The sequence below is a fragment of the Salvelinus fontinalis genome, chromosome 2 (assembly GCF_029448725.1).
Source record: "Salvelinus fontinalis isolate EN_2023a chromosome 2, ASM2944872v1, whole genome shotgun sequence".
Classification (NCBI taxonomy): domain Eukaryota; kingdom Metazoa; phylum Chordata; class Actinopteri; order Salmoniformes; family Salmonidae; genus Salvelinus; species Salvelinus fontinalis.
In genome coordinates, this window is record NC_074666.1 from 29080105 (window position 1) to 29105147 (window position 25043).

Below are 25043 nucleotides of genomic sequence, written 5' to 3' on the forward strand. Positions count from 1 at the left end.
GCTACAAGGGTTATGCTGTAAGGGCTACTATGTGCTTCTCCCAACCTGTTGTGTTAATAGTGTGCCAGGAGGTTGGGTACTGTGAAGTTAAAATGAAAATGTTCTTTATACAAAGGTTTAATACAATGTCATTTGAGTTAACTTTTATTTTGAAAGCATCTTATGAATGATGAATGTGTTATGAAAGTTATAAATGATACAACACTCACAAAAGTGGTATGACTCGTTTCATAAATGGGTTATGTATTACCCCCTTCATATCAAGTGTAACTGATTATATGTACGTTTTTGCCCAGAGGGATCTCTTTGCGCTGCCCTCTTTGGTTTGATACTTCAGGTGCAGGAGATATTTGGCCACTCCTGGGGGAAACAGAAGTGCTTGTTAATTACTAAAATCATTACGTTGAGCTGAACCGTCAAAGTTAAGTCATCCGTCCAATTGTTAACTAAAACCGGATTTGATTTCAGGGTTTAACATATTCAAGAAGTCTACATGCAAACAAGAGAAGATATTTCTGAAACCCCACCTTCGTATTGTGCTGAAAATAAACCACTTTCTGAGGCGTTTGAAATATATGCATTGGCCAACCAAGGACCTCTAGTGTCCTTGCAAGATACTGCACCTATTCCAAGGGATTTCATATGAGATCAGAAAGGAGACGGACTGGACCAGAAATCGTCCCAGTCACTTTTAACAAACTTGCCCATTTTTAATCGAGGCACACATTATTAGCTAAATAACGGTAAATTTGCGCAAAAACACCAATTTAGACATGCCCGCTTTGCTAAAGATGGACCTGCCCATCCAGCATTTGCCCAAACTTACCTATGGCCCGTCAGTTTCTGAGCTCAAACAAAGATAAGGGAAACAGGAAAACAGAACACACAAAACAGTGTAGTTTCCACTTTTAATGACAGTTGAAATGAAGACTCAAGCAGCAAAGGTCTGCTGAAACATTCTGCAGATGACAAGGCACTGCCCAGTACTGTAAGAATTACAATATTCATCCTTGTTTTAATTCTGGCTGGTGGCTTCCAGTCATTCATATAATTTACTGAGAAAAGGCTAGAGGGACACTTACAATCTGTAAGACATCCATCTTTTTACACATAACTTGTTTTATTAAAAAATCCAAATGACAAAATAAATCTTTCAAGGCAGGTCTCCGAATAATATTGCTTCAAATGCCATATAATACAAGATTTAGCAAAAGATTGATATACAAAAAGAAACTCCTAATCATGGCAGCTACGAGTGTGCATGGCTATACGTCATAGCAGATACACTTGGTCTATAAAGAGTCATTCAGAGGTACTGTATGTCTCTCTCTGAAAAAGGAAAATGTGGTGTTCCAACGCTTATTTCATATGGACTTCATCAAATCTTACATAAAAGCAATACTGCTGAGGGTTTCCAAACAAAGATGTCCTTCTCTTAGAAAGACAACCATCTATTTAAATGCTTAAAATTAGAATAAAAAAATGCTAATTTAAATACAGTTTGATGTTCTCTTAATTTGCTGAAAATGCTTAACAGTCCACCTCAAAACAAACAAACCTGCTCTGAAACAATGACACCCAAATAGTGACCAACCATAATGTAATTCAAATTGCAGCTGTCCTGCATTGAGTTGTTGTTCAGTTCGTTTTCAGTTTAAAACAGTGTGAGGAATGAATCAATTAAAAATTAATTGTAAAGGATAATCAATAAAACATCCTCCATCTATAATAAAATTGATCAAATCTTATTCACTTTAAACTGTTCTATTAAATATCTCCCTTATTAACTGATGCACTTATTTCATTACTTGTAATGTAATTTGTGCACCATTATTCAAATACATTGTGCTGTACTTTTTTTTGCTCTTTGATATCTATACTGGTCTTGTTTGGGTAGAAGGCACTGTAGCTTGTGTAAGGCAGTGTCTGCAGTCTAGAATGAATGGACCAAGTGTGGCACCGCTGTGGGGCCTATAGCAGTTGCAAACCAGATGTATCACATGCACTCAAACTCGTCTATACGCTGCTTGGTGTTGCCCGACCGAATCTGCCGGAGGGTCTTGTACTTGTCCCGTCCCGCTTTCACGTTATCTGCGTGGATGATGTCATTTGCGGTTTTCTTGGTCTCATCCCGAGCGATGGCCAACTCCGAGCTCAAAGCCTGGTAGAGGAAACTTAACATTACGGCCAAGTCTCACTAAGGCACACACAACAACACAGGCATAACAGGATACATTTCTAAGCCTCATTCTTGTTATCTCTACACTATTATAAACAGTGATACAACCCCTATAAACATCTGTCTCCACTGCTGGGGGGGATTTGATGTGGGCAGCAGCCACAGTCGGTCACTCACCTGCAGGTGTTGCTGTACACGCTCGTTCTTCTCGGCTTCCGTCATGCGCTCCTCCTCGCTGCGGTCTTTGTAGGAGATACCGCCTGTGAACTCGGCACTGGCCTGGTCGCTGGTCTCGTCGTTCTCGTCATGCTCGTTCTCGGCCTGCATAGGCTCCTGTATGTGGGACGCCATGATTTTGCTCTTCAGCTCCTCTTTGGTCTTCTCCAGGTCCTCCTGCACCATGCAGGCCTAAGGGGGGCAGCCACTCATGTTAATGACTCATGGTATGAACTGATTCAGGAGAAGGAATATCAATAGGTTATGTGATACATATAAACGGGTGAACTTCAGGTGAACTACAGTGTCAGCTATCGGGTTAAGCCGAGTTCAGTATAATATCCATAAAGGATTTTGTTTCACCATAGCACAGTATTGGCCAGTGTTTCACCTGTCTGGTTCTGTTTCCCCCAGCAGAAGGAATAACCTATATATAAAGAAGTATGTGGACACCCCTTCAAATTAGTGGATTCGGTTATTTCAGCTGCACCTGTTGCTGACCGGTGTATAAAATTGAGCACACAGCCATGCAATCTCCACAGACAAACATTGGCAGCATAATGGCTTTACTGAGTAGTTCAGTGACTTTCAACGTGGCACCATCATAGGATGCCACCTTTCCAATAAGTCAGTTTGTTACATTTCTGCCCTGCTAGTGCTGCCCCGGTCAACTGTAAGTGCTGTTATTGTGAAGTGGAAACGTCTAGGAGCAACAACGGCTCAGCCGCTAAGTGGTAGGCCACACAAGCTCACAGAACGGGACCTCCGAGGGCTGAAGCGTGTTGCGTGTAAAAATCGTCTGTCCTCGATTAGAACACTCACTACCGAGTTACAAACTGCCCCTGGAAGCAACGTCAGCTCAAGAACTGTTCTTCGGGAGCTTAATGAAATAGGTTTCCATGGCCGAACAGCCGCACACAAGCCTAAGATCACTATGCGCAATGCCAAGCGTTGGCTGGAGTGTGATGAATCACACTTCACCATCTGGCAGTCAGACGGACAAATCTGGGTTTGGCGGATGCCATGAGAACGCTACGTGCCCCAATACATAGTACCAACTGTAAAGTTTGGTGGAGGAGGAATAATGGTCTGGGGCTGTTTTTCATGGTTTGGGCTAGAACCCTTAGTTCCAGTGAAGGGAAATCTTAACGCTACAGCATACAATGACATTCTAGACGATTCTGTGCTTCCAACTTTATGGCCAACTTCTGTGCTTCCAACAGTTTGGGGAAGGCCCTTTCCTGTTTCAGCATGACAATACCCCCATGCACAAAGCGAGGTCCATACAGATATGGTTTGTTGAGATCGGTGTGGAAGAACTTGACTGGCTTGCACAGAGCCCTGACCTCAACCCCATCGAACACCTTTTGGATGAATTGGAACGCCGACTGTGAGCCAGGCCTAATCGCCCAACATCAGTGCCCAACCTCACTAATGCTCTTGTGGCTGAATTGAAGCAAGTCCCCGCAGCAATGTTCCAACATCTAGTGGAAAGCCTTCCCAGAAGAGTGGAGGCTGTTATAGCAGCAAATGGAGGACCAACTACATATTAATGCCCATGATCTTGGAATGAGATGTTCGACGAGCAGATGTCCACATACTTTTGGTCATGTAGTGTATCTATACCTCTATAATGACCTCTATAAGATTATACAGTCCAAAATATACATCAATGTTCTGTGTGACAGTACGGTGCACCAATCAGCTCATAAATCTTTCAGATTAAAATAGGGGAGGGGGGGGGGGGGGGGGGGTTGATCTAGACAGCACAATCACACAACATTTGGGGCCTGCCATTTAGATTTGCATTCTTTGAAATGTGAAAATAGGGAAAATATAACAATGGGGTGAGAGAAATCCTCCCAGGCAAACAGGATTTCCCTAGTGTAAAGACAGAGAGAAACCATCCCTTACAGCCAGGCCCACAGCATGAGTCACCATGCACACAGGGGGAGAGAAGAGGAGGGGCCCCTCCAATGGAGCAATTCCCTCCACCAGAGGGCTCAGACGCACCAATAGCGTTTACTGGATGATTGTATTTAGCACCTTCTGAACAGAGTGCCATCCATGATGTAGAATCATGTGATTTTTTGGGTCAGTCAGACGATTACAGCGGGTGGTCCCTTAAACACAGCACACTGAACGATCAGAGACAAACACTAGATCCACATTCGGTGCTGTGTGCACACACTGCACCGATTGACATTCTGCCGTTCATCTGCCGTTCGTTTGCAGTTCGTTCGGCAAGGTGTGTTTTAAGGACCACCCGCCTTTGGGCGTCTCTGACTGCCGTCATTTTGCACTCATTTTGCAAATTACGACTGGCACTCTGTTCAGAGATGCTAAGTACTCTCGGCTGACAAAAGCTACCACTGTGTCCATGCCTGAAGTATTGTCTCTTAAAACAAAGAGTGTCCAACTGCTATAACTTAGAACAGCATATCAGAGCTATGGTTACTTTGTTCTAATGGATGAATTACTGCAACATTGGATGTAGTTAATGACACATGGGACTAAACCATTTGAGAAGGTGGGGGAGGTCAGAGTGAATGAAGAGAGCAGTAGCTGAGACCACACCTTCTGTTGCCACTGCGTTGCCTCATCCTCCTTCTTCTGCTTGGCGTCCTCCAGTAGGGAGATCTTTGAGGTTAGCTCAGCCAGTTCCGTGGCCTGTGGGAAAAATAGGTTATTTTCACTTTCTTTCTTAGCCTATTAACTATCATGATAGTACATGTTTCTGTACAATACAAACAATAATTTATTTGTTTTATTCCAAAAAAATTAACTACAGTAATTAACAATCATCACATTACTCAGTAGCTCATCACTCTGTAGCACAATGCTACGTGCTGACACTGCGTGTGCTGTTGATGAATGTGTGTAATATGTGGGTAACTCGCCAAGTGTTCCTGGTTTTTCATCTGGTTCTCAGACTGCTGGAGCAGGGCAGTCTTGGCCTCCTCAGCCATCCTGCGCTCCTTCTCCAGACGCTCCGCCTCCTCCTGAGCACGCTTCCTCTCATGCTCCAATTCCAGGGCCTTCCGCGTCTGTTCCTCCAACTCTGCAAACACACAGTAATGATGATAATAGACAGAATGGACTACATGTACTGTAGCTTTCATTAAGTCTCTCTTGTAAAATGGAATTTCTCTCAACAAGACTGACTTCCTTGAATAAAGGTTACATTAGGTCTTACAGTGCTTTACAGTGTGTTGGGTGTATTTAGACAATAATCAATAATAAGCAATGAACAATCACTCTCGTAGAAGACTCTAAGCTTTAAGAGTAAAGATAATAGGTTTTCTTTTATTTATTCATACTACAGTAATAGGGGGTTTCCAACCTTGCTGAGCTTTTTTCGTCTGTTCCTCAATCTGTTTCAGTTTCTCTATAAGCTCCTCCTTCTCCTTTTCAATCTTTTCCTTTTCTTTTTCAGCAAGTTCTCTCTTCTTCTTTTCGTTCTCCAGCAGTGCCCTGGTGGACAGAGGCCGTAGAGTAAACAGGGAGATAGAAGGGAGGGAACATGAACAATTTCCTAACATTTTCAAGCCTTCTTTATCAGACAATAGGCCAACCTAAACATTAGCTAAAGAGATCTGTCAATGTTCTGATGGCTACTGAAGTTAGAGGGACTTTAGTAAGAAGAAGTAATAATGTCTGGCCAGTGGCCACCATTTTCCACCCACAACAGACTGCTGTGATTTTAATGTTAGAAATGATCAATTGATGCTCTTCATGTTCAGCTTTATTTTTGAGCATTACTGTTGGGCAGATACAAGGACGATACAAAGACAGAGGCGGGAGTAACCACGGGTGTCTGAAGTCTTGAAATAGTCTTGTAAGCAGTAACTACAGTGCGGTGGTGGTGACACTGACCTCTCCATCTTCTTGTGGTTCTTCTCCTCTCTGGCCTGGGCCTTCATCTGCTGTACCTCAATGGTGTCTGGTTTGCGGCGACGCATATAGAGCTCATGATTGCCCATGCAGAGTGCCAGGATGCGCTTGTTGATACGCAGTCGTGGAGCATAGAATACAAAGTCCTAGGAAAGAAAGCATGTGTGAGTACCAGTAATCTTTAAAAAAAAAATAATAATAATTAAATGATGGCAACAATAATAATTTCTCTCCCTAGTAAATACTTTATAACTTTATCAAATCAAAGTTTATACAGTTTAGCAGATGCAAGATTCATTTGTCAACTTATCCAGAGTAAGATGAACTCATGGATACCATGTGTATGCCTCTGCATGCAGTAGAAAGGAAGTTAGATGTAGTTTTGCATATGCTAGCATATCTGTAGACTTCACGTTGTTGCGCTAACGCTAGTTAGCACTGGCTCGCTAAACTTCCTCTAACTTCCTTCATACTGCACACAGAGACATAAAATGAGTATCCACGAGTTCATCTGACTCTGGGCGCATCTGACTCTGCCATAATCTCACAGTATTCCTTTAACCATGAGTACAGAGAGGGCATTGGTGGTACATACTGGTGCTTTCTTGTCAATGGGTTTGATGACAAACTTCTTGTCATTGAAGGAAATATTCCTGATTTCACTCCATGGGAATCCAATTTTAGGTGTCATCCTGTTGAAGCAAAAATGTGATATCAACACAGTGATATTTGCGTTCTTATTTACACTTCGTCACAATCATAAAACAACCATTGGACCAGAGTTTGTGTGGCATATGTATAACAGCTTTCAGTCCCATATGTGTGAGTACCCCTGTTGTGTACATTTCTACATGAGTCACTCACTTATCATTCTGTTCGTAAATGTTGAGTCCCAGGGCGTCTACTCCTAACCACAGCTCTGATCCTTTCTTGTTCTTGATGCTGAAGTAGTTGACACCGTACATCTCCAGGTCCTGAGCGATCTTCAGGTACTCCATCATTGAGTCCTCTCTGTGTGGGTATAACAAATCAAGTCATTAAGCACAGAAGGAACACAAGCTGTTAAGTTATTAAAATACTACCAGCAAGGTAGCTGCCAAAATAATTCTCAATAAGAGCTGATTGTCAAGATGCTTCAAAATCACAGCATATGCTTTCACATACTCAAGCTCTGAGTGCAAATCCATTCACTCTATGAGAGAAGCTAAAGCAATTTTCCACATGACGTGGTATGTTGTACTGTAAAGAGAGATATAGAACTTTCAATTGAAACCAACAGATGCAGATTTTTTTTAGACCAGGGACAACAGAGCTAGGAGGGGTAAGTAATGTGTGTGTCTGTGTGTGTGTTTCACTACCTGAGCATGCCCTTGTGTTCCTCATGCCACACCTGGATCCTCTCCTCCCACTGCTCCTTGTTGAGCTTGTGCTGGTCCAGGACTCTAAAAACACAAAGAGAACATTACATTACACCATAAAAACATGACACCATCAAAAACTGTATGCCATCATAGACTGTTTACGGTAAAGAGAGTATGGAGGTCCAATCAAAAGGTGTTATGTAAACTCTAGAGATGGTGGAGGCCTTACCTCTGAGGCAGCAGTTTGTCACTGGACAGGTATCCTGTCGAGTGGATGTCCTTGTTGTAGTCAGCATACTTGGCCTGCACGGCGTAGGAGGCCAGCAGCACAGCAGTCTCCGGGGGGCAGTAAATGTCATCGTTGAGGATCCCCTCCTTCACCTGCAAGAAGAACAGCCTCTGGGTGGCCTCCTGGATCAGCTCCTCTGACACGTCCTCAGGGAAGAACTTTCCACGGAACTTGAACAGCAGTGGGCTTTCCTTCCTCACATCCTGGGCAGTCACCTAGGGTCAGGGGTCATACAGCTGAGTGTAGGCACCAGGAGCAGTTTCTCTTTTACCTACACTATTAGAATTAGTGGTGACTAGAGGAAACCCAGAGATCCTAAAGGAACCCCTGGAGTTCCTCAAAGATTGCTAGTCAATGGTTCATATTTGCACCTTCGGTTAGTTGAGGTGTTCTTGGAGGAACCTTTATGGTTCAATGTAGCAACGATTTTTTAAAGATTTTTTTTTGAGTAAATGTCATTCCTGTTAATGTGATGACAATACAACAGAAAAGATTAAGGTTGAACGCTGACAGTTTTGTAGCTTCAATGAGGCTAACACAGATGTATGAGTTCCTTAAGAGCCTATGCAAATCCAAAAGTTGGAATAGTTTCCACTTTATTACTGTATGTAATCAGCAATGTTAATATTATATTAGAATATGTAATATGCATAAATATTCAAGGAACATTTTAATTTGCAGTGTACAAACTTAAGATGATGAACAGAAATGACATTTACGCTAACAGGTGACCAAAAATAACTATCTAAAAGCAACGCCTACAATAAGCCACGCCTCCAATCTGATAGGCTGCCACCGCTACAATATATTATCAAAAAGGTTCAAAATTGAACCCTTCCCAAAAAGGTTCAGGTTTGACCTTTACACAGGGGTTCCTTGAATAACCTTTTTCAACTGGAAATGTTCCGCCGGTGTGGCAACCCAAATAGTTTTTTCCAGGCACCTTTACTTTTAAGAGTGTATGGTGGCATGGAAGCCTTGTTCACTATATCCTTGTTCAAATGGAGGCACTCACCTTCTTATTAAGCTTGAGCCAGGTTGAGAAACCTTTTGTATCCTGGTACTGCAGTCCGAAGAACCACACCTCCCGCAGTCCGATTGTCTTCACAACCTTAGGGCACACAATTTTTTAAATGTAACCTAGCTCTCAACAGGGGTTAATTGTGTTAAATTGTCTGTGAAACAGTATTATGCAACATTCTTGTTTCATGTCAGGTTTTAATTTACTGTTGGTACTGGTGCATGATGGTTGAGTCATTAATTGAAAAGAATATGACGATCTAATAGTCTTTAGTTTAGTCTTTCTTTAGACTTATATTAAAGCACTTTTACTGAAGTATGAATACAGAATCATCTTCGCTTAGTGCATAGATATTCTACTTATCTTTTACATTTTTATTTCATTTTCAGTTTCAAACTAACACTGTATCAAATAACCATTTCTAAGCTAACGCCAAAAATAATACAGTTGGCAGCCATTTCCTAAGAGTAATTGCTTGGACCTACATGTAGAAGAGCAGTTTAAACTTTCTCAACATAACTTAACTCTTGTTTTTCCCTAGACATTGGTACTCTTTTTTTGTTATATGAGTAGATCATCTCTCTCTCACACACACAAACAAACAGAGGCTTTAGATCCAATATGCTAATTTGTGAAAGGCACCCGTTTTATGTATTACGACAATCATAACCAGATTGAAATAAGAATTAAGTCACATATTAAACTTAGTGCTTCAGCATTGTTGCCCCATACAGCTCTCTTTCTGATTGCCTGAGTAAAAATAGAGGGGAAACTCTGTAATCTTATCTAATGGTTGTGGAGTGAGTCATCCAGTCCCCTGCCCAGAATTCCCACTACATCAAATGCCACTTAGAGGGGTTGTGGCTGTCCTGACACAGATATGTCTGGACAGCAAAGTCCACATTAAGTTTAAAAATTCATAATAATAAAAGTAATGGAAACAAATAAAAAATATTTGTGATTATAAGCATTAAGTGAGATAGGGACAGCAGCCAAAATACAATTGGTGATGGAGTGACTCTGCTAAAACGATAGAGACTTAGTCCAAGCATAATCTTAGGCCAGGCTGGCCTGTCATACAGCCATGACAAGTTTGTGTCTAAGAGAGCCACTTTAACACTGGAGGGACCAAAACGGCTTGCCAAGCACCAACCTCTCCTCTCTCCTCTCCTCACACAGACAGGCATCGTAGAACAGCTTGAGACGGCTAGGGACTGATGACCACTCATGGAGGAGACACATCTGCTGTGTAAACAGCCTTGGGGAGGAGTTGGTGGGGGTGTTCCCATATAGAAGACAGTGTTTAAACACACTACCACTGCCTGCAAATCATCCAGTTCTACACAGTCATCTGATTTGATTGAGCCGCCCTTGAGTTGAGATGGGTTAGCTTAGGGTGGGTAGGGAGTTTAATGGCAAATCCAAAGCACCGCTACAACGTGTAATATTTTACAGCGAACACTGCAGCAGAAGCGAACGCATTCCTCCACTACCCTTTCCTCCGCGTGAGGCTACAATAAGTCCAGTTTCCCCGGGAAGCTGTGAAGCGCCGGGGGAAGCTGTGAAGCCAGCCTATTGCATGATTCTGTTTATGAGTCGGTTATTACAAAATGTGAAACAATGCTGTGTATTTTAACTTTTGCTTGATTGTGTTTATGAGTCTGTTATTAAATGTGTATGTTTACTGCTTTTCATTAAAATCATGTACAGTACCAGTCAAAAGTTCGGAAACACCTACTCATTCAGGGGTTTTTCTTTATTTTTACTATTTTCTACATTGTAGAATAATAGTGAAGACATCAAAACTTTGAAATAACACATATGGAATCATGTAGTAACCAAAAATGTGTTAAACAAATCTAAATATATTTTGTATTTGAGATTCTTCAAAGTAGCCACCCTTTGCCTTGATGACAACGTTGCACACTTTTGGCATTCTCTCAACCAGATTCACTTGGAATGCTTTTCCAACAGTCTTGAAGGAAGTCCCACATATGCTGAGCACTTGTTAGCTGCTTTTCCTTCAGTCTGCGGTCACCATCTCAATTGGGTTGAGATCAGGTGATTGTGGAGGCCAGGTCATCTGACGCAGCACTCCATCACTCTCCTTCTTTGATATAAGCTGGCGTAGCAGTGTAGACGTCTTTGTCCTGTCGTGTCCCGTGTCCCTTGTATATATCTTTTTACATCTTTTTCTTCGCATATCTTTTAAAAATACTTTCTTACCACTCCAGTGTTAATCTGCTAAATTGTAATTATTTGATTTATTGCCTACCTCATGCCTTTTGCACACATTGTATATAGATTCTCTTTTTTCTACCATGTTATTGACTTGTTTATTGTTTACTCCATGTGTAACTCTGTGTTGTTGTCTGTTCACACTGCTATGCTTTATCTTGGCCAGGTCGCAGTTGCAAATGAGAACTTGTTCTCAACTAGCCTACCTGGTTAAATAAAGGTGAAATAAAACAAAAATAAAAATAGCCCTTACACAGCCTGGAGGTGTGTTGGTTCATTGTCTTGTTGAAAAACAAATGATAGTCCCACTAAGCGCAAACCAGATGGGATGGCGTATTGCTGCACAATGCTGTGGTAGCCACGCTGGTTAAGTGTGCCTTGAATTCTAAATAAATCACAGACAGTGTCACCAGCAAAGCACCCCCACACCATCTCACCTCCTCCTCCATGCTTCATGGTAAGAACCTCACATGCGGAGATCATCCGTTCGCCTACTCTGCGTCCAAAAATCTCAAATTTGGACTCATCAGACAAAAGGACAGATTTCCACCGGTCTAATGTCCATTGCTCGTGTTTCTTGGCCCAAGCAAGTCTGTTCTTCTTATTGCAGAAATTCAACCATGAAGGCCTGATTCACGCAGTCTCCTCTGAACAGTTGATGTTGAGATGTGTCTGTCACTTGAACTCTGTGAAGCATAAATTTGGTCTGCAATCTGAGGTGCAGTTAACTCTAATGAACTTATCCTCTGCAGCAGAGGTAACTCTGGGTCTTCCTTTCCTGTGGTGGTCCTCATGAGAGCCAGTTTCACCATAGTGCTTGAAGGTTTTTGTGACTGCACTTGAAGAAACTTTCAAAGTTCTTGAAATTTTCCGGATTGAATGACATTCATGTCATTTCTCTTTGCTTATTTGAGCTGTTCTTGACATAATACGGATTTGGTCTTTTACCAAATAGGGATATCTTCTGTATACCACCACTACCTTGTCACAACACAACTGTCACGATTGTCGTCAGGGTGGAAATGACCGGACCAAGGTGCAGCGTGGTGAGCGTACATTTCTCTTTATTATGAACGTCGCCAACAAAACAAGAAACAACAGAAACGAACGTGACGCTGACTAGGGCTATACTGGTCACTAACACAGACAACTACCCACAACTAAGGTGGCAAAACAGGCTGCCTAAGTATGATTCCCAATCAGAGACAACGATAGACAGCTGTCCCTGATTGAGAACCATGCCCGGCCAAAACATAGAAACAGAAAACATAGAAATAAAGAAACTAGAATGCCCACCCTAGTCACACCCTGGCCTAACCAAAATAGAGAATAAAAGCCTCTCTATGGCCAGGGCGTGACAGTACCCTCCCCCCAAAGGTGCGGACTCCGGCCGCAAAACCTGACTCTATAGAGGAGGGTCCGGGTGGAAGCATTCCAGGTGAATCAGGTGAATCTACTTCTGTGGCGACTCTGGTGCGGGACGCACCTCTGGCTCCCCCCACTTTGGTGGCGCCTCTGGACTGGGGACCCTCGTTGCAGGCCCCGGACTGGGGACCCTCGCTGCAGGCCCCGGACTGGGGACCCTCGCTGGCGGCTCCGGACTGGAGGCCGTCGCTGGAGGCTCCGGACTGGAGGCCGTCGTTGGAGGCACCGGACTGGAGGCCGTCTCTGGAGGCACCGGACTGGAGACCGTCGCTGCAGGCTCCGGACCGCGGATCAATTCTGGAGGCTTCATGCCATAGATCCTCATTGCAGGCTACGGGCCATGGACCATCACTGGAGGCTTCATGCCATGGATCATCACTGGAGGCTTCGTGCCATGGATCATCACTGGAGGCTTCATGCCATGGATCATCACTGGAGGCTTCGTGCCGTGGATCATCACTGGAGGCTTCGTGCCGTGGATCATCACTGGAGGCTTCGTGCCGTGGATCATCACTGGAGGCTTCGTGCCGTGGATCATCACTGGAGGCTTCGTGCCGTGGATCATCACTGGAGGCTTCGTGCCGTGGATCATCACTGGAGGCTTTGTGCCATGGATCATCACTGGAGGCTTCGGGCCATGGATCATCACTGGAGGTTTCGTGCCATAGATCATCACTGGAGAGAGGAGACGTATAGGCAGCCTGGTGCGTGGAACTGCCACAGGGTTTACCAGGCTGGGGAGACATACAGGAGGCCTGGTTCTAGGAGCAGGCACAGGACTCACCAGGCTGGGGAGACATACAAGAGGCCTGGTTCTGGGAGCAGGCACAGGACTCACCAGGCTGGGGAGACATACTGGAGGCTTGGTTCTTGGAGTAGGCACCGGATACACTGGGCCGTGGAAGCGCACTGGAGGTCTCGAGCGTAGTATCTGCACAACCCGTCCTGGCTGGATGGTTACCTTCACCCGGCAAAGGTTGTGCGCTGGCTGAATGCCCAATCTAGCCTGGCCGATGCGGGGAGCTGGAATGTAGCGCACCGGGCTGTGAACGCGCACTGGAGACACCTTGCGCTCCACCGCATAATGCGGTGCCTGACCAGTACCACGCTCCCCAAGGTAAGCACGAGGAGTGAGCTCAGGTCTCCAACCTGACTCAGCCAATCTCCTCGTGTGCCCCCCCCCCCCCCCCAAAACATTTTTTGGAGTGGCCTCCCGGTCTTTTGTGCCAGCCTTGACCCTGTGTAATCCTGGGCCCTTTTACTCGCTGCCTCCGCCTTCCTCGCTGCTTTCACCTGCTCCCACGGCAGGCGATTCTTTCCCACCAGGATCACCTCCCACGTCCAGGATCCTTCCCCATTCAGGATGTCCCCCCATATCCAGTCCTCCTTACCATGCTGCTTGGTCTGTTTGTGGTGGGTAGTTCTGTCACAATCGTCATCAGGGTGGAAATGACCGGACCAAGGTGCAGCTTGGTGAGCGTACATTTCTCTTTATTATGAATGTCGCCAACAAAACAAGAAACAACAGAAACAAACGTGACGCTGACTAGGGCTATACTGGCCACAAACACAGACAACTACCCACAACTAAGGTGGCAAAACAGGCTGCCTAAGTATGATTCCCAATCATACATTTTGGTTACTACATGATCCCATATGTGTTATTTCATGGTTTTGATGTCTTCACTATTATTCTACAATGTAGAAAATAGTAAACATAAAGAAAAACCCTGGGATGAGTAGGTGTGTCCAAACTTTTGACTGGTACTGTAGATATAAATACATATATAATAAAAATCTTCAGGAGCCCCCCAAAAATGTTTTGCTCTCGGACCTATGCCATAGCGAACAGCTTGACTCAATGAGAAGAACAGCGAGAGAGTGAGAGTTCCTAGAAAAATAAACCCTTCACTCCAGTCCCACAACTGGGCTTCCATTCCCCAGCTTGCAATTTACACTGATTAGCGTTAGAAGAAAAGCACCACAAGAACATGTAATTTGCCACTGGGGAGGCAAAACCATTAGCATGTTTTAGCAAAGCAAGCATTGTTCTTACCTGGTCGAAGAGTTGCTTTCCCGTTGTGTTGGGCTGGATGGCAAACTCCAACTCTGCATCCATCGTGGTAACTCGCACACTAATCTGTTGAAGAAAACAAAATTAGTTAGTACGCTGTGACTGACAACGAGTGAATTCCATAAAAATAAAAGTTACATGTGTCGGTGTACCTAATTTACAACAAATGTGATTGTCAAGTTAGATGCCTCTGAGAATTAGAGATTGAGAATCAATAGCATGTTGGATCAGACTACATTGATTAGAGACTGTTAGAGTTACTTACTTATGATTTATGCTAATAAATATATACATGTATGTACATTTATATGCACAATTTAATTTTGGGATTGATCAAAGGGGAATAGGCTGCATAAGCATTAGAATGAACCCTCATTCTATGACCGGAGGCAGTAGAGTTTCACAGCAGGGTAGGAGTGCACCTACATGACAACTTGGGCCAGGCATATGAGCACACTAACTTGGCAAAATCTCTATTTGATTAAACATTTTGGCAGTGCAATTTATAATTGTCTACATCTCATTAAAGATTTATGGTTATAGCAGAGTGGACACACATACTTTCAGAAAACAATGGTGCGTATGTGATTGTCAGATATGTTTCATCCAAAATGTCAGTGGTTTGTAAACTGATAACTACTGAACATATTACCAAAGAGCAGGCAGCAAAGGCATCATAGTACGTTAGGTTCCAAATACTGCTTTCATCAGGCGGTAAGCAAAAGCCATAATACAACAATTTAGGCTGACAGTCAACTAGTTTTTCTAGACAGTTGGGTTGCTTCCGGCAATGTTCCAAAGCTCCAGTGTCATTGCCTAGCTTACGTTGTTCCCAGGTCTGGGATATCTGAGACTAACACTCAACCATTACTTTTTTCAAAGCAGTGTGAAACATTTTTGTCTTTATTTGAGAGCTGTTGCATGTCCATACTACTCTATTAAATACTCTTTGGGTATACTCCTTTGAGACGTAATATGCATGTTAATTTCAACTCCCTTACTCACTAGAGAGGGGAGGGTGGGGCAGACAATTACAATGTTTCAAAGATGTACAATGTGGGAGAGAGGCCATTTTCCGTGCCTGGTACAGATGATTGCACAAGGGGAGGTGCTAGACTAAAATGATTGATCAGCCTCAAACCCTGGAAAAAACAATTGCAGGAAACCCACTGAGAGAGACAGTGCACCAATTCCTGCCACAATGAGGTATTATTAGCTTATATTGGAATAAGAGGCACACTGGCTTCACAGAAACCAAAGGGGAAATAAATATTTTATCTTAATGATGCGATAAAACTTGTCAACTACACTAACAGAATTTTAAACAGAATTTAATGGGAGTAGATTTTACACAGAAATAAAAACTTCCTACAGTTACTATACTAATACTGTGTCAAATTAAATAGTTTTGCATCTGGCCAATAGTGATGAGTATATCGCTCTAAATGTAGCAGAAATACTTTGGGGGTTTTAGCATGCTAAGTGAACATGTTGTCCCCTAGCTCACTCTCTCTCTCTACCGAGCTGCTTCACTACAGGAAGTAACCACATCCTCTGGTAGCTGGGCCTCGCAAAGCGAGGGTGGCCCGCCCAAAATGGAGCTCACTGACACTACATCCTGTAATGCATCACATTGCTGCTTGCCTGCCTTTCTCTCAGAGTTAACGTGTGCTCAGTGATTGCACCAGCACAATTTCTCTTTTTGATTTCTTAACATCCACACACACGTGCAGGCAAAAAGGACTTGTAGCTCTCTATGCACTGTTTTGCCCTCATATGACATTTACTGTAGGCCTATACGTAATAATGATAAAAAGTTGCTCTTAGACTGTTCTATTGACACGATAATAACGTGATCATTTTGTAATTACAAAAGTGGAATTAGGAAAAGTAGCCTTATTTCTAGAATGATTTATATAACAGCAGGCATACAAAACCTGATGAGCTAGCCATCCTGGATACCTCAGTCTTTAGACCACTACATCATGGCCCAACACTCATAGCAGTTTTACAGCCAGTATGAATTAGAAACAAATGGAATATGCCCATAAAAGGAATGCAACAAATGAGTGTATGCTGCCTGTCTCGTGGTATACAAGCTTCCTCCTGCTGTGCACCCTAAACATATTTCCATCTCACGCTGTGAGTGATTAATAAAGCTATATTGACATGGCTCCGTGTTCTGTCCTCTCAGAGATGACATGAGTGTGTGTGTGTGTGCGGGGGGGAATAACTAAGCAGGGCTGAGGCCCACGCCTGAGCTGAGCCACAATGGCATGCTTTATTTCCCAGCTGTGTGGCTGATTAGGGCTGCGTTCTTTCCCCTTTGTGTCAGCAGGCCCCATTTGCTGGTTAGTCCACTTGTCACCCTGCCACTTCCTGTCATCACCGGCAGCACAGAGCAGACTGGAGTGGCTGGACTGATGCGGCACACAGAGTAGAGGGCTGTAGAGTAGAGCTGTAACTGGACTGAGGCCTGTAGGAGCAGGAGCTAACTACTATGAACATTAACCTAATTTAGGCTTCACAAATGACCCAGACACATTCAGCCATCTACAAGTAATTAGTACAAACATGTAACATGGTTGGTTCTCAAACAAATTCTATGCCACTTAACAGTGCATAGTTGAGTTCCTTGTTTTCTTAAAATGTATGACTAAACAAGATCTGGACACATCTCAAAGGTGTTACCTAACGTTGTAGGGGAGAGATTAATAAATCAACTTTTTATTTCACACAAAATGAAGGCCCAGTTTTCTAGGGAGTGGTTAGCTGAATGTTTCATTTCCTCTTTCCATGTTCCGGCAACTTCTACCAGTGAAATGAAGGTTTACGTGCACTTGCAGGCTATACCGATAACTTGTGTTTGTAAACAAGTTAGGGCCAATAACTGTCTATTGCCATTGTCACATTTCCCAATAACCAACCAAAAATCGTTGCTCAACATAAAAAGATAACTAACAAATGAGTCACTGACAAACAAAACAAAACCAGGTGGAGGTTTAAAATGGGTTCTGAAAGGCATCCACTGAATGCTGACCAATCAACCTCGACTAGGGCTTAAATATACACCCACAATCGATGCTCACCTAGATTTGCTTGATAAACTAAAAGAAAAGAACACACGCCAACTTAGGTTAGGGAGTGAAAATAAACATCAATCAAACCAAATGGCGACAAAATAAAAGGTGTTGTATTAAACTTAAAGCAGGAATGTTAAACAGCAGTCTAGCTCTTCCAACATCTCTCATGCCAACAGGAACACTGGCTCTGCAGCTTTTAAATATCACCTGTGCCAGCAGGTGATTAACGAGGTGCAACACATCCTGACCAACAAGGATGATTCCAATCAGGGCAAGCCACAAACAGAACCAAACTCGAAGTCGAAATCCCAAAGCCTATAACATCTTCCCTCTTAAGACAACAAATATATACCATGTATTTGTTGGACAAGTTTGCTCACCACCAACAGAAAAAAACTCCCATTTCAGAACAAGATCAACTTAAATGCCACACTACTTTAATGAATCGCCTTCTCTAATGAAAACGTGGTATTTGCTGCCAGTCTATTTTCATATTTGTAAATATATATATATTTACAAATATGAAAAATATATAAGCATTTTTTTGTGCCTGTTTTGTCTTGTACAATAGACTGGCAGCAAATACCACGTTTTTTTATATATATATATATAATAGCTGCCTAAAACTCAAAAGTTTTGAGGACAGAGGGAAAATCTCGATCTGTGTACCTTACTAGTACTCATCCCCTTGGGACAAGCCCAAACAAAACAAAAATAATCTCCAATACGGCAAAACGTGCATTCAAAACAAAAGCCAGGAAACACACTGGCTAAACACAAACCAAACTTATGACTGCAAACCCTTGAAAAACAAAATCGGCAACAAAGTTGTCCTTACTACGGATTTCAAGGGGAAACTCCCGCAATATCCGTAGTAAATTTCCTCTCAGGATTTTCCTCATTTGAATTGCCTCAGGGAAACGAGTGTCAGCACACATAACAGTTAGAAGAAAATGGTGACCACTCTTTGTTTTGGGCAAAGGACCAACACAGTCCACCAGAACCCTGCTGAAGGTTAATCAAAAGCAGGAATAGGCTGCAAAGATGCAACTGGCACCTTTGCAGCTTACAGTTTGGTTTGGTTTGCCTGTGCGCTGGCAAATGTGACAAGATTTACAATAAGCCACAACATCCCGTTTCAGATCAGAAGAAGTTACGCAAGATACGGTCATACATCTTGTTGACCCCAAGATGGCCTGCCATACTACCATCGCCAACCTCAGTATCTCGTCGACAATTTGAAATACACTGAGCCAATCGTCTTGCCCGGTTGTGACGTGGGAATGCCATTTTCTCATCACAATACCATCTCTGTCAAAGTAACCCACACAAACTTCATCAAACTCCTCCTCTGGACGTATCTCAGCAAAAAAAAGGAGAGAGGAAAACATCTTTACTATATTCAGCAATCAGCTGCTTCCTAGACATTGAAGTGTCAACTGTATGGACCCTCTCTCTTTCAGAGGTCCTACAAACTTGCTCAACTTTAGGGTTTTCAAAGGAGAGGTCAGCTCAGGAGATATAGCGAAATCAGGACCACACATAAATGTCTCAGACAGATGAAACATGGTGGGATCACTGACATCCTCCTGAACAATAGACTTGCTCTTGGCAATCTTGTTTGACATAACACATATAACCGTGCATGCTGGGAACACTCTAGGGTACATTTCTGATAGCCCATCAGGTTCCTCTACTCTTGGTTTCTTGATAAATAACAGGATTTGGCACAACCTTCCCTCCAGCCAAATCGTTGCCCAAAATGAAAGAGACCCTCTTCACCAGTATGCTAGGCCTCACTCCAACGATAACGGACCCAGTAACAAGACCAGACTCGAGTTCCACATTATACAAAGGAACTTCCATGCAATCCATCTTCATGCCTTGAGCAAACACACTGTAACAAGTTGCTGAAGTGTCAGACAAAGGCAAAACACCCTTCAAATATAAAAGGTTGGACTGCCCAAGTGTCTCGCAGAAGACGAGGGTGTTTTGTCCTTGTCTGACACTTCAGCAACTGGTTACACATATAATCCAAAACCTTGTTTAGGCGATAAACCAGTCCCAGCCAGAGACCTAACGGGCTGGAGTGATCCCACAAGAAGAAACAGTTTTTCTCTCTCATTTTTCTGTTTCAACTTAGGACACAAAGACAATGTGTCCTTTGTCACGGCAGTAATGACAAACTGGCGGATACAAAGCACAAGTTTTCTGCCTTGTCTTTGGGCACTGCAGAAAATACTTGAACCTTAAACTTCTCTAGATTGCTTTTTGTGTAGGGATAACTAACGGGGCACTTTGTTTGTGAAGGTAGTTTTATGTGTCAACACAAACTCATCTGCAAGGACTGCATCTTTCTCAAGAGTGAGATCCTTGTGCTCATAAATGTAGGTAGCAACCCTTTCGTGAAGGCAATTCTTGAACTACTTGAGTAGTAGGAGTGCCTTTAACTCTTGAAGGACCTTGACCTCTTGAGAACAACACCACCGATCAAAAAGACATGCTGGTTCCCTTGAGAATTCAACATGGCTTTTTAATGTCTTTCGTAATTTACTGAACTGTTGTCTGTATGCCTCTGGGACCAACTCATAAGCCAGAAGGATAGCAGCTTTAACAGTGTCATAATCTGAACTCTGATCAAGAGATAAAGCACCGTACTTTCAGAGATTTTCCCACAAAAACACTTTGTAGAGGAGGACCAGATATTGCGCAGCCATTCTAGCGACGTGGCAATCCACTCATACTAGAATATACCTCCACCTCCTTTTCATTGAAAGGCGGTACAAGCCGACCAAGATCAAACTCTGTTGAGGGTGGAGGATCATGGCCTGACTTGATTGTGAGGGCATCCACTTCTGGTGCTGCTTTGGTGGCCTCCAGTTCTATCTGTTCTAACTGAATGGTGTGCTCGAACTCTAATCTCTGTTGCTTCAATCTTGCCTTTAGTTCTACCTCTCACAGTTGCACCTCTACGGGGTGTATTCCACCATCCGTAGGACCCTTCTCATCATCCTCCCTCTCCACGAGGATTTCCTCTTCCACTAAAACAGTAGTGATTAACTCTTTGACTAGTGCTTTTGAATCGGCAGTTGCCACTGTCACATAATGCTTTGCAATGATGAGCAGATTCGCTTTTGTACATTTTATCCAGTACCTCCCAAGTAGGGTTCCCCACAAATGCTTGCAAATAAAAGTCCATATTTATTTTTATTTACAGTGTGAGTTTTTATGCAACTTTCCACTGATTTCACCAATTTTATAACCCATTTGAGTGGTTGTCAGTGACAAACGCTACAACAAAAGTGTATTTTGAAAACTCAAATATCTGGGCACAGTAACACTTCAGAGGTGATTAGAGTGACTACCATACTCATAGGAAACAATGATCCTTCCTGGCTGAGCCCCCATTTTGTTAACCCCAATAACCAACCAAAAATCATCGCTCAACATGAAAAGGGAACTAACAAATGAATCACTCACAAACAAATCGAAACCAAGTGGAGTTTTAAAATGGATTCTGAAAGGCATCCATGGGGGTACCTACTGAATGCTGGCCAAGCAAACTCGAGTCTTAACACACACCCACCATGGACACCCACTAGATTTGCCTCATGCCAACTGGCACATAGGCTCTGCAGCGCTAAAAACTTAAACATGTTTAACAAGGCAACAGGTGCAACTCATCCAATCTGGGAAAGCCACACCCAAACAGAACCAACCTCGAAAATGTGTTTAGATAGATCAAAACCCCAAAGCCTTTAACACCATAGCTATTCCTTTTATGATTTACCCTAACTATGAACTGAGCCACACCGCAAATGTGAGTTGAATCTAATTTCAGTGACTAAGATTTGTTAAATGACACTAATTTACAAGATCCAGTAAGACATTGAGAGTAGATTTGCATGTAAGTCCCACATTGTGCCTCTGTCACCATGTTAAACATTTATTTGCATCACTGTTTTGATGAATCCCCTAAATCAGGGGTGTCAAAGTCAAATGGACGGAGGGCCAAATAAAAAATTTAGCTACAAGCCGAGGGCCGGACTGTTCGAATGTTCATTGAAAAATTTTTAAATGACGCATATAGTCTAGTGAACCTAATTGAACCTACTGAAAACCTAACAAATATATTCCAATATGATCAGATAAATAAAGCAATATTTTCTTATGGCTCTGTCAGTAATCTTTAATTTTCAACAGACACAAAAGACAAATTTCCTTTATATAAAAATCCCCATAACATGAACATTAAATGAAAGAAACCGGTATTCAAGGCACCATCAGTAGCCTATATTTTCTATTTTAGCAAAAGTGGGCTAAATTTACTTCAAAGAAAAAAACAATAATAGCAATTTTCTATCATCCACTCAACTGAAATATTTTAAAAATATAATTGGATTAAAATACAATAAAATAAAGTGCAAAAATCTATTAATCAAAAACAACACTTTGTTTAAGGAGAAGTAACATGCAGTGAAAACAAATATTAAACTTTAACTTTTAAACTTGAACTGAGTAAAAACTCTAAATATGTGATTGCACAGTAATGTTCACTTGTTTGAGGTTGAGGGTGATACTTGGTGGTGTCCCATCTTTTCCACAAGTTCATCAATGTTCGGGGTAAGGCTCTGAGCTGAGGAAATCCTCAGAATTGAGTGGAGGTGTTCAGCAGTAAGTCGACTTCTGTGTGATGTTTTGTTCAGGTTCATCAAAGAAAACAGTTGTTCACACAGGTATGTGCTGCCAAACATAGACAACGTTTGAGCAGCCTGGATGCGCAGCTGGGGCATTGTGTCGGGGAGGAAACGGGCGAACTCCGCAGCACCCACTGCCGCATATTTTGCCCTCAGTGCATCATTGCATTGGAGGTCAATCAACTCCATTTGGAGGTTTGGTGGTGAGCTTTCCACGTCAACAGCAAATGGGTTACCGAGCAGTTCCAACCTGCTTTTTTGTGCTTCAAAGTCAGCAAATCGGCGTCGAAAGTCAGCGGCAAGCATACCTATTTTATCAGCCAACTGTGCGCTCGGGAACGCACTGGTAGAGAGCTTCTCTTTCATGGTCTGGCAGCTGGGAAAGTGGCTCAAATTTTCTTTCCGCATCTGCGTCTCCCACAGAGTCAGTTTGGTTTTAAATGCCTTCACTGTACTGTACATATCAGAGATGACATGATCCCGACCCTGCAGCTGCAAGTTCATTGCATTCAGATGACTCGTAATGTCACACAGAAAAGCCATTTCACACAGAAACATTTCGTCTCGGAGTTGTGTTGTGTCTTTCCCTTTGCTGTCCAAGAACAGACAAATCTCCTCACGAAGCTCGAAACATCTTTGAAGCACCTTTCCCTGGCTTAGCCATCGCACCTCTGTGTGATAAGGCAAATCACCATGCTCCGTTTCTAACTCCGTCAGAAATGCCTTGAACTGGCGGTGATTCAAACCTTTGGCTCTGATAAAGTTAACTGTGCGCGTGATGATGCTCATTACATGCTCCATTTTCAAGGCTTTACCGCACAACGCTTCCTGGTGTATGATACAATGATAAGCTGTCAGCTCACCTGTCGCGTTTTCCTCTTGCATCTTTTCCCGTATCTTCGCCACCAGTCCGCTCCTGTGTCCACACATCGCAGGTGCTCCGTCGGTTGTCAAACCCACGAGTTTTTCCCAAGGCAGCTCCATCTCATTTACACATCTTGACACCTCTTCATACAAATCATGCCCCGTAGTTGTGCCATGCATAGGACGTAAAGCCAAAAACTCCTCTGTCACGCTTAGGCTGGAGTCCACTCCGCGGATGAAAATTGACAACTGGGCAATGTCAGAAATGTCGGTGCTCTCATCCACAGCCAAGGAATATGCAATGAAATCTTTTCCCTTTTTCACAAGCTGCTCTTTTAGATTGATGGACAACTGGTCTACTCTCTCGGCAATGGTGTTTCTGCTCAGACTCACATTTAAAAAGAGTTGCCTTTTTTCTGGGCAAACTTCGTCACAAACTTTAATCATGCAGTTTTTGATGAAATCCCCCTCCGTAAATGGCCGGGCTGATTTAGCGATCTCTTCTGCCAAAATAAAACTGGCCTTGACAGCAGCCTGGCCTTGTGATTTGGCTTTTTTGAACAGAGCCTGTCGAGATTTGAGGCCTCGTTTTAATTCCTCTGCCTTTTGTAGCCTTTGTTCCATGTCCATATTCTTGTTTTTGTCCGCGTGTTTCGTTTCATAATGTCGTCTCAGATTATACTCTTTCAGTACCGCCACACTTTCTCCACACAGAAGACACACAGGTTTTCCAGCTACCTCCGTGAACATATACTCCGACTCCCACCTTGTTTGAAACCCCCGGTTCTCAGTGTCCACCTTCCGTTTTGCCATTTTTGATGGGTATCTGAAAGTTAATTTTACTGTGATGCTGACGACTGCTGTGCCAATAAATATTGAAATGAAGCAGCCTACTGCTCGGTGCGTCACCGTTGCATTGTGGGAAATGTAGTATTGGTGCGTGTAAAAGATCTGCGGGCTGCCGGCTTGCTGCGGTCTGCGGGCCGGTTCTAATAATAAATCAAGATCATCCCAGGGGCCGTAAAAAACCTTCTCGCGGGCCGGATGTGGCCCGCGGGCCTTGACTCTGACATATGTGCCCTAAATCAATGGTTCCCAACCAGGGGTACTAGGACCCCTGGGGGTACTTGGCCTATCTACAGAAGGTACTTGAGAAGACTCGTGACCATAGGCTTACTGGTAAAATGCACATGAGGGACCAAAATGTTGTTGCTGGTACAGTAACTGAAAAAGGTTGGGAACCACTGCCCTAAATCATACCACTTTTATATTTTCTCTAAACACTATACTTTATTTTCCCAGTCAACCAAATGAACTGCTTAACATGACATAGCCTACTGATTAGACATTATTTCATTGTGTAGTTCAGGCCAACAGGTCCTTGGCTACCAGTCAAGGGTTGTTAAGAAGTGCCTTTCCTGGGTAAAAATAGTTAATCTCACACAGGAAAAAAAGAACTACGAATGGGCAGTTCTGCCTGGTAAGGGTGTGTATCGCATGGCTAGAGCTCAGAACACTTTTCACACACTATTATTAGAACAGCAGCAAAACATCACTCTCAGTAACAGGACCAAGGACAGTTTTGTGGCAGATTCCTCACAAAACATGAACAAAATGTAATACATAGACGAGTACCTTGGAGGAAGGCTATCAACCTAGGGGTGGCAGGTAGCCTAGTGGTTAGAGTGTTGGACTAGTAACC

General features: G+C 43.1%; 1 protein-coding gene across 2 annotated transcripts in view; it reads right to left on the minus strand.

The window, feature by feature from the left end:
• Positions 1-894: 894 nt before the first annotated feature.
• LOC129815770 (moesin) overlaps positions 895-25043 on the minus strand; it is a 28721-nt gene continuing 4572 nt past the window's right edge. Inside the window, exons 2-13 of one of the 2 annotated variants that reach the window (XM_055869884.1) lie at positions 14680-14763; positions 8955-9050; positions 7880-8154; positions 7648-7731; positions 7154-7300; positions 6885-6981; positions 6272-6435; positions 5739-5869; positions 5296-5456; positions 4973-5065; positions 2357-2587; positions 895-2161 (exon numbers count right to left, since the gene is read on the minus strand). In XM_055869884.1, the coding sequence (XP_055725859.1) occupies positions 1997-2161; positions 2357-2587; positions 4973-5065; positions 5296-5456; positions 5739-5869; positions 6272-6435; positions 6885-6981; positions 7154-7300; positions 7648-7731; positions 7880-8154; positions 8955-9050; positions 14680-14763 (1728 nt within the window). In that variant the 3' untranslated portion in view covers positions 895-1996. Of the gene's footprint in view, positions 2162-2356; positions 2588-4972; positions 5066-5295; positions 5457-5738; positions 5870-6271; positions 6436-6884; positions 6982-7153; positions 7301-7647; positions 7732-7879; positions 8155-8954; positions 9051-14679; positions 14764-25043 lie in introns of those variants that run through there. The other variant, XM_055869891.1, reaches the window with a different exon arrangement.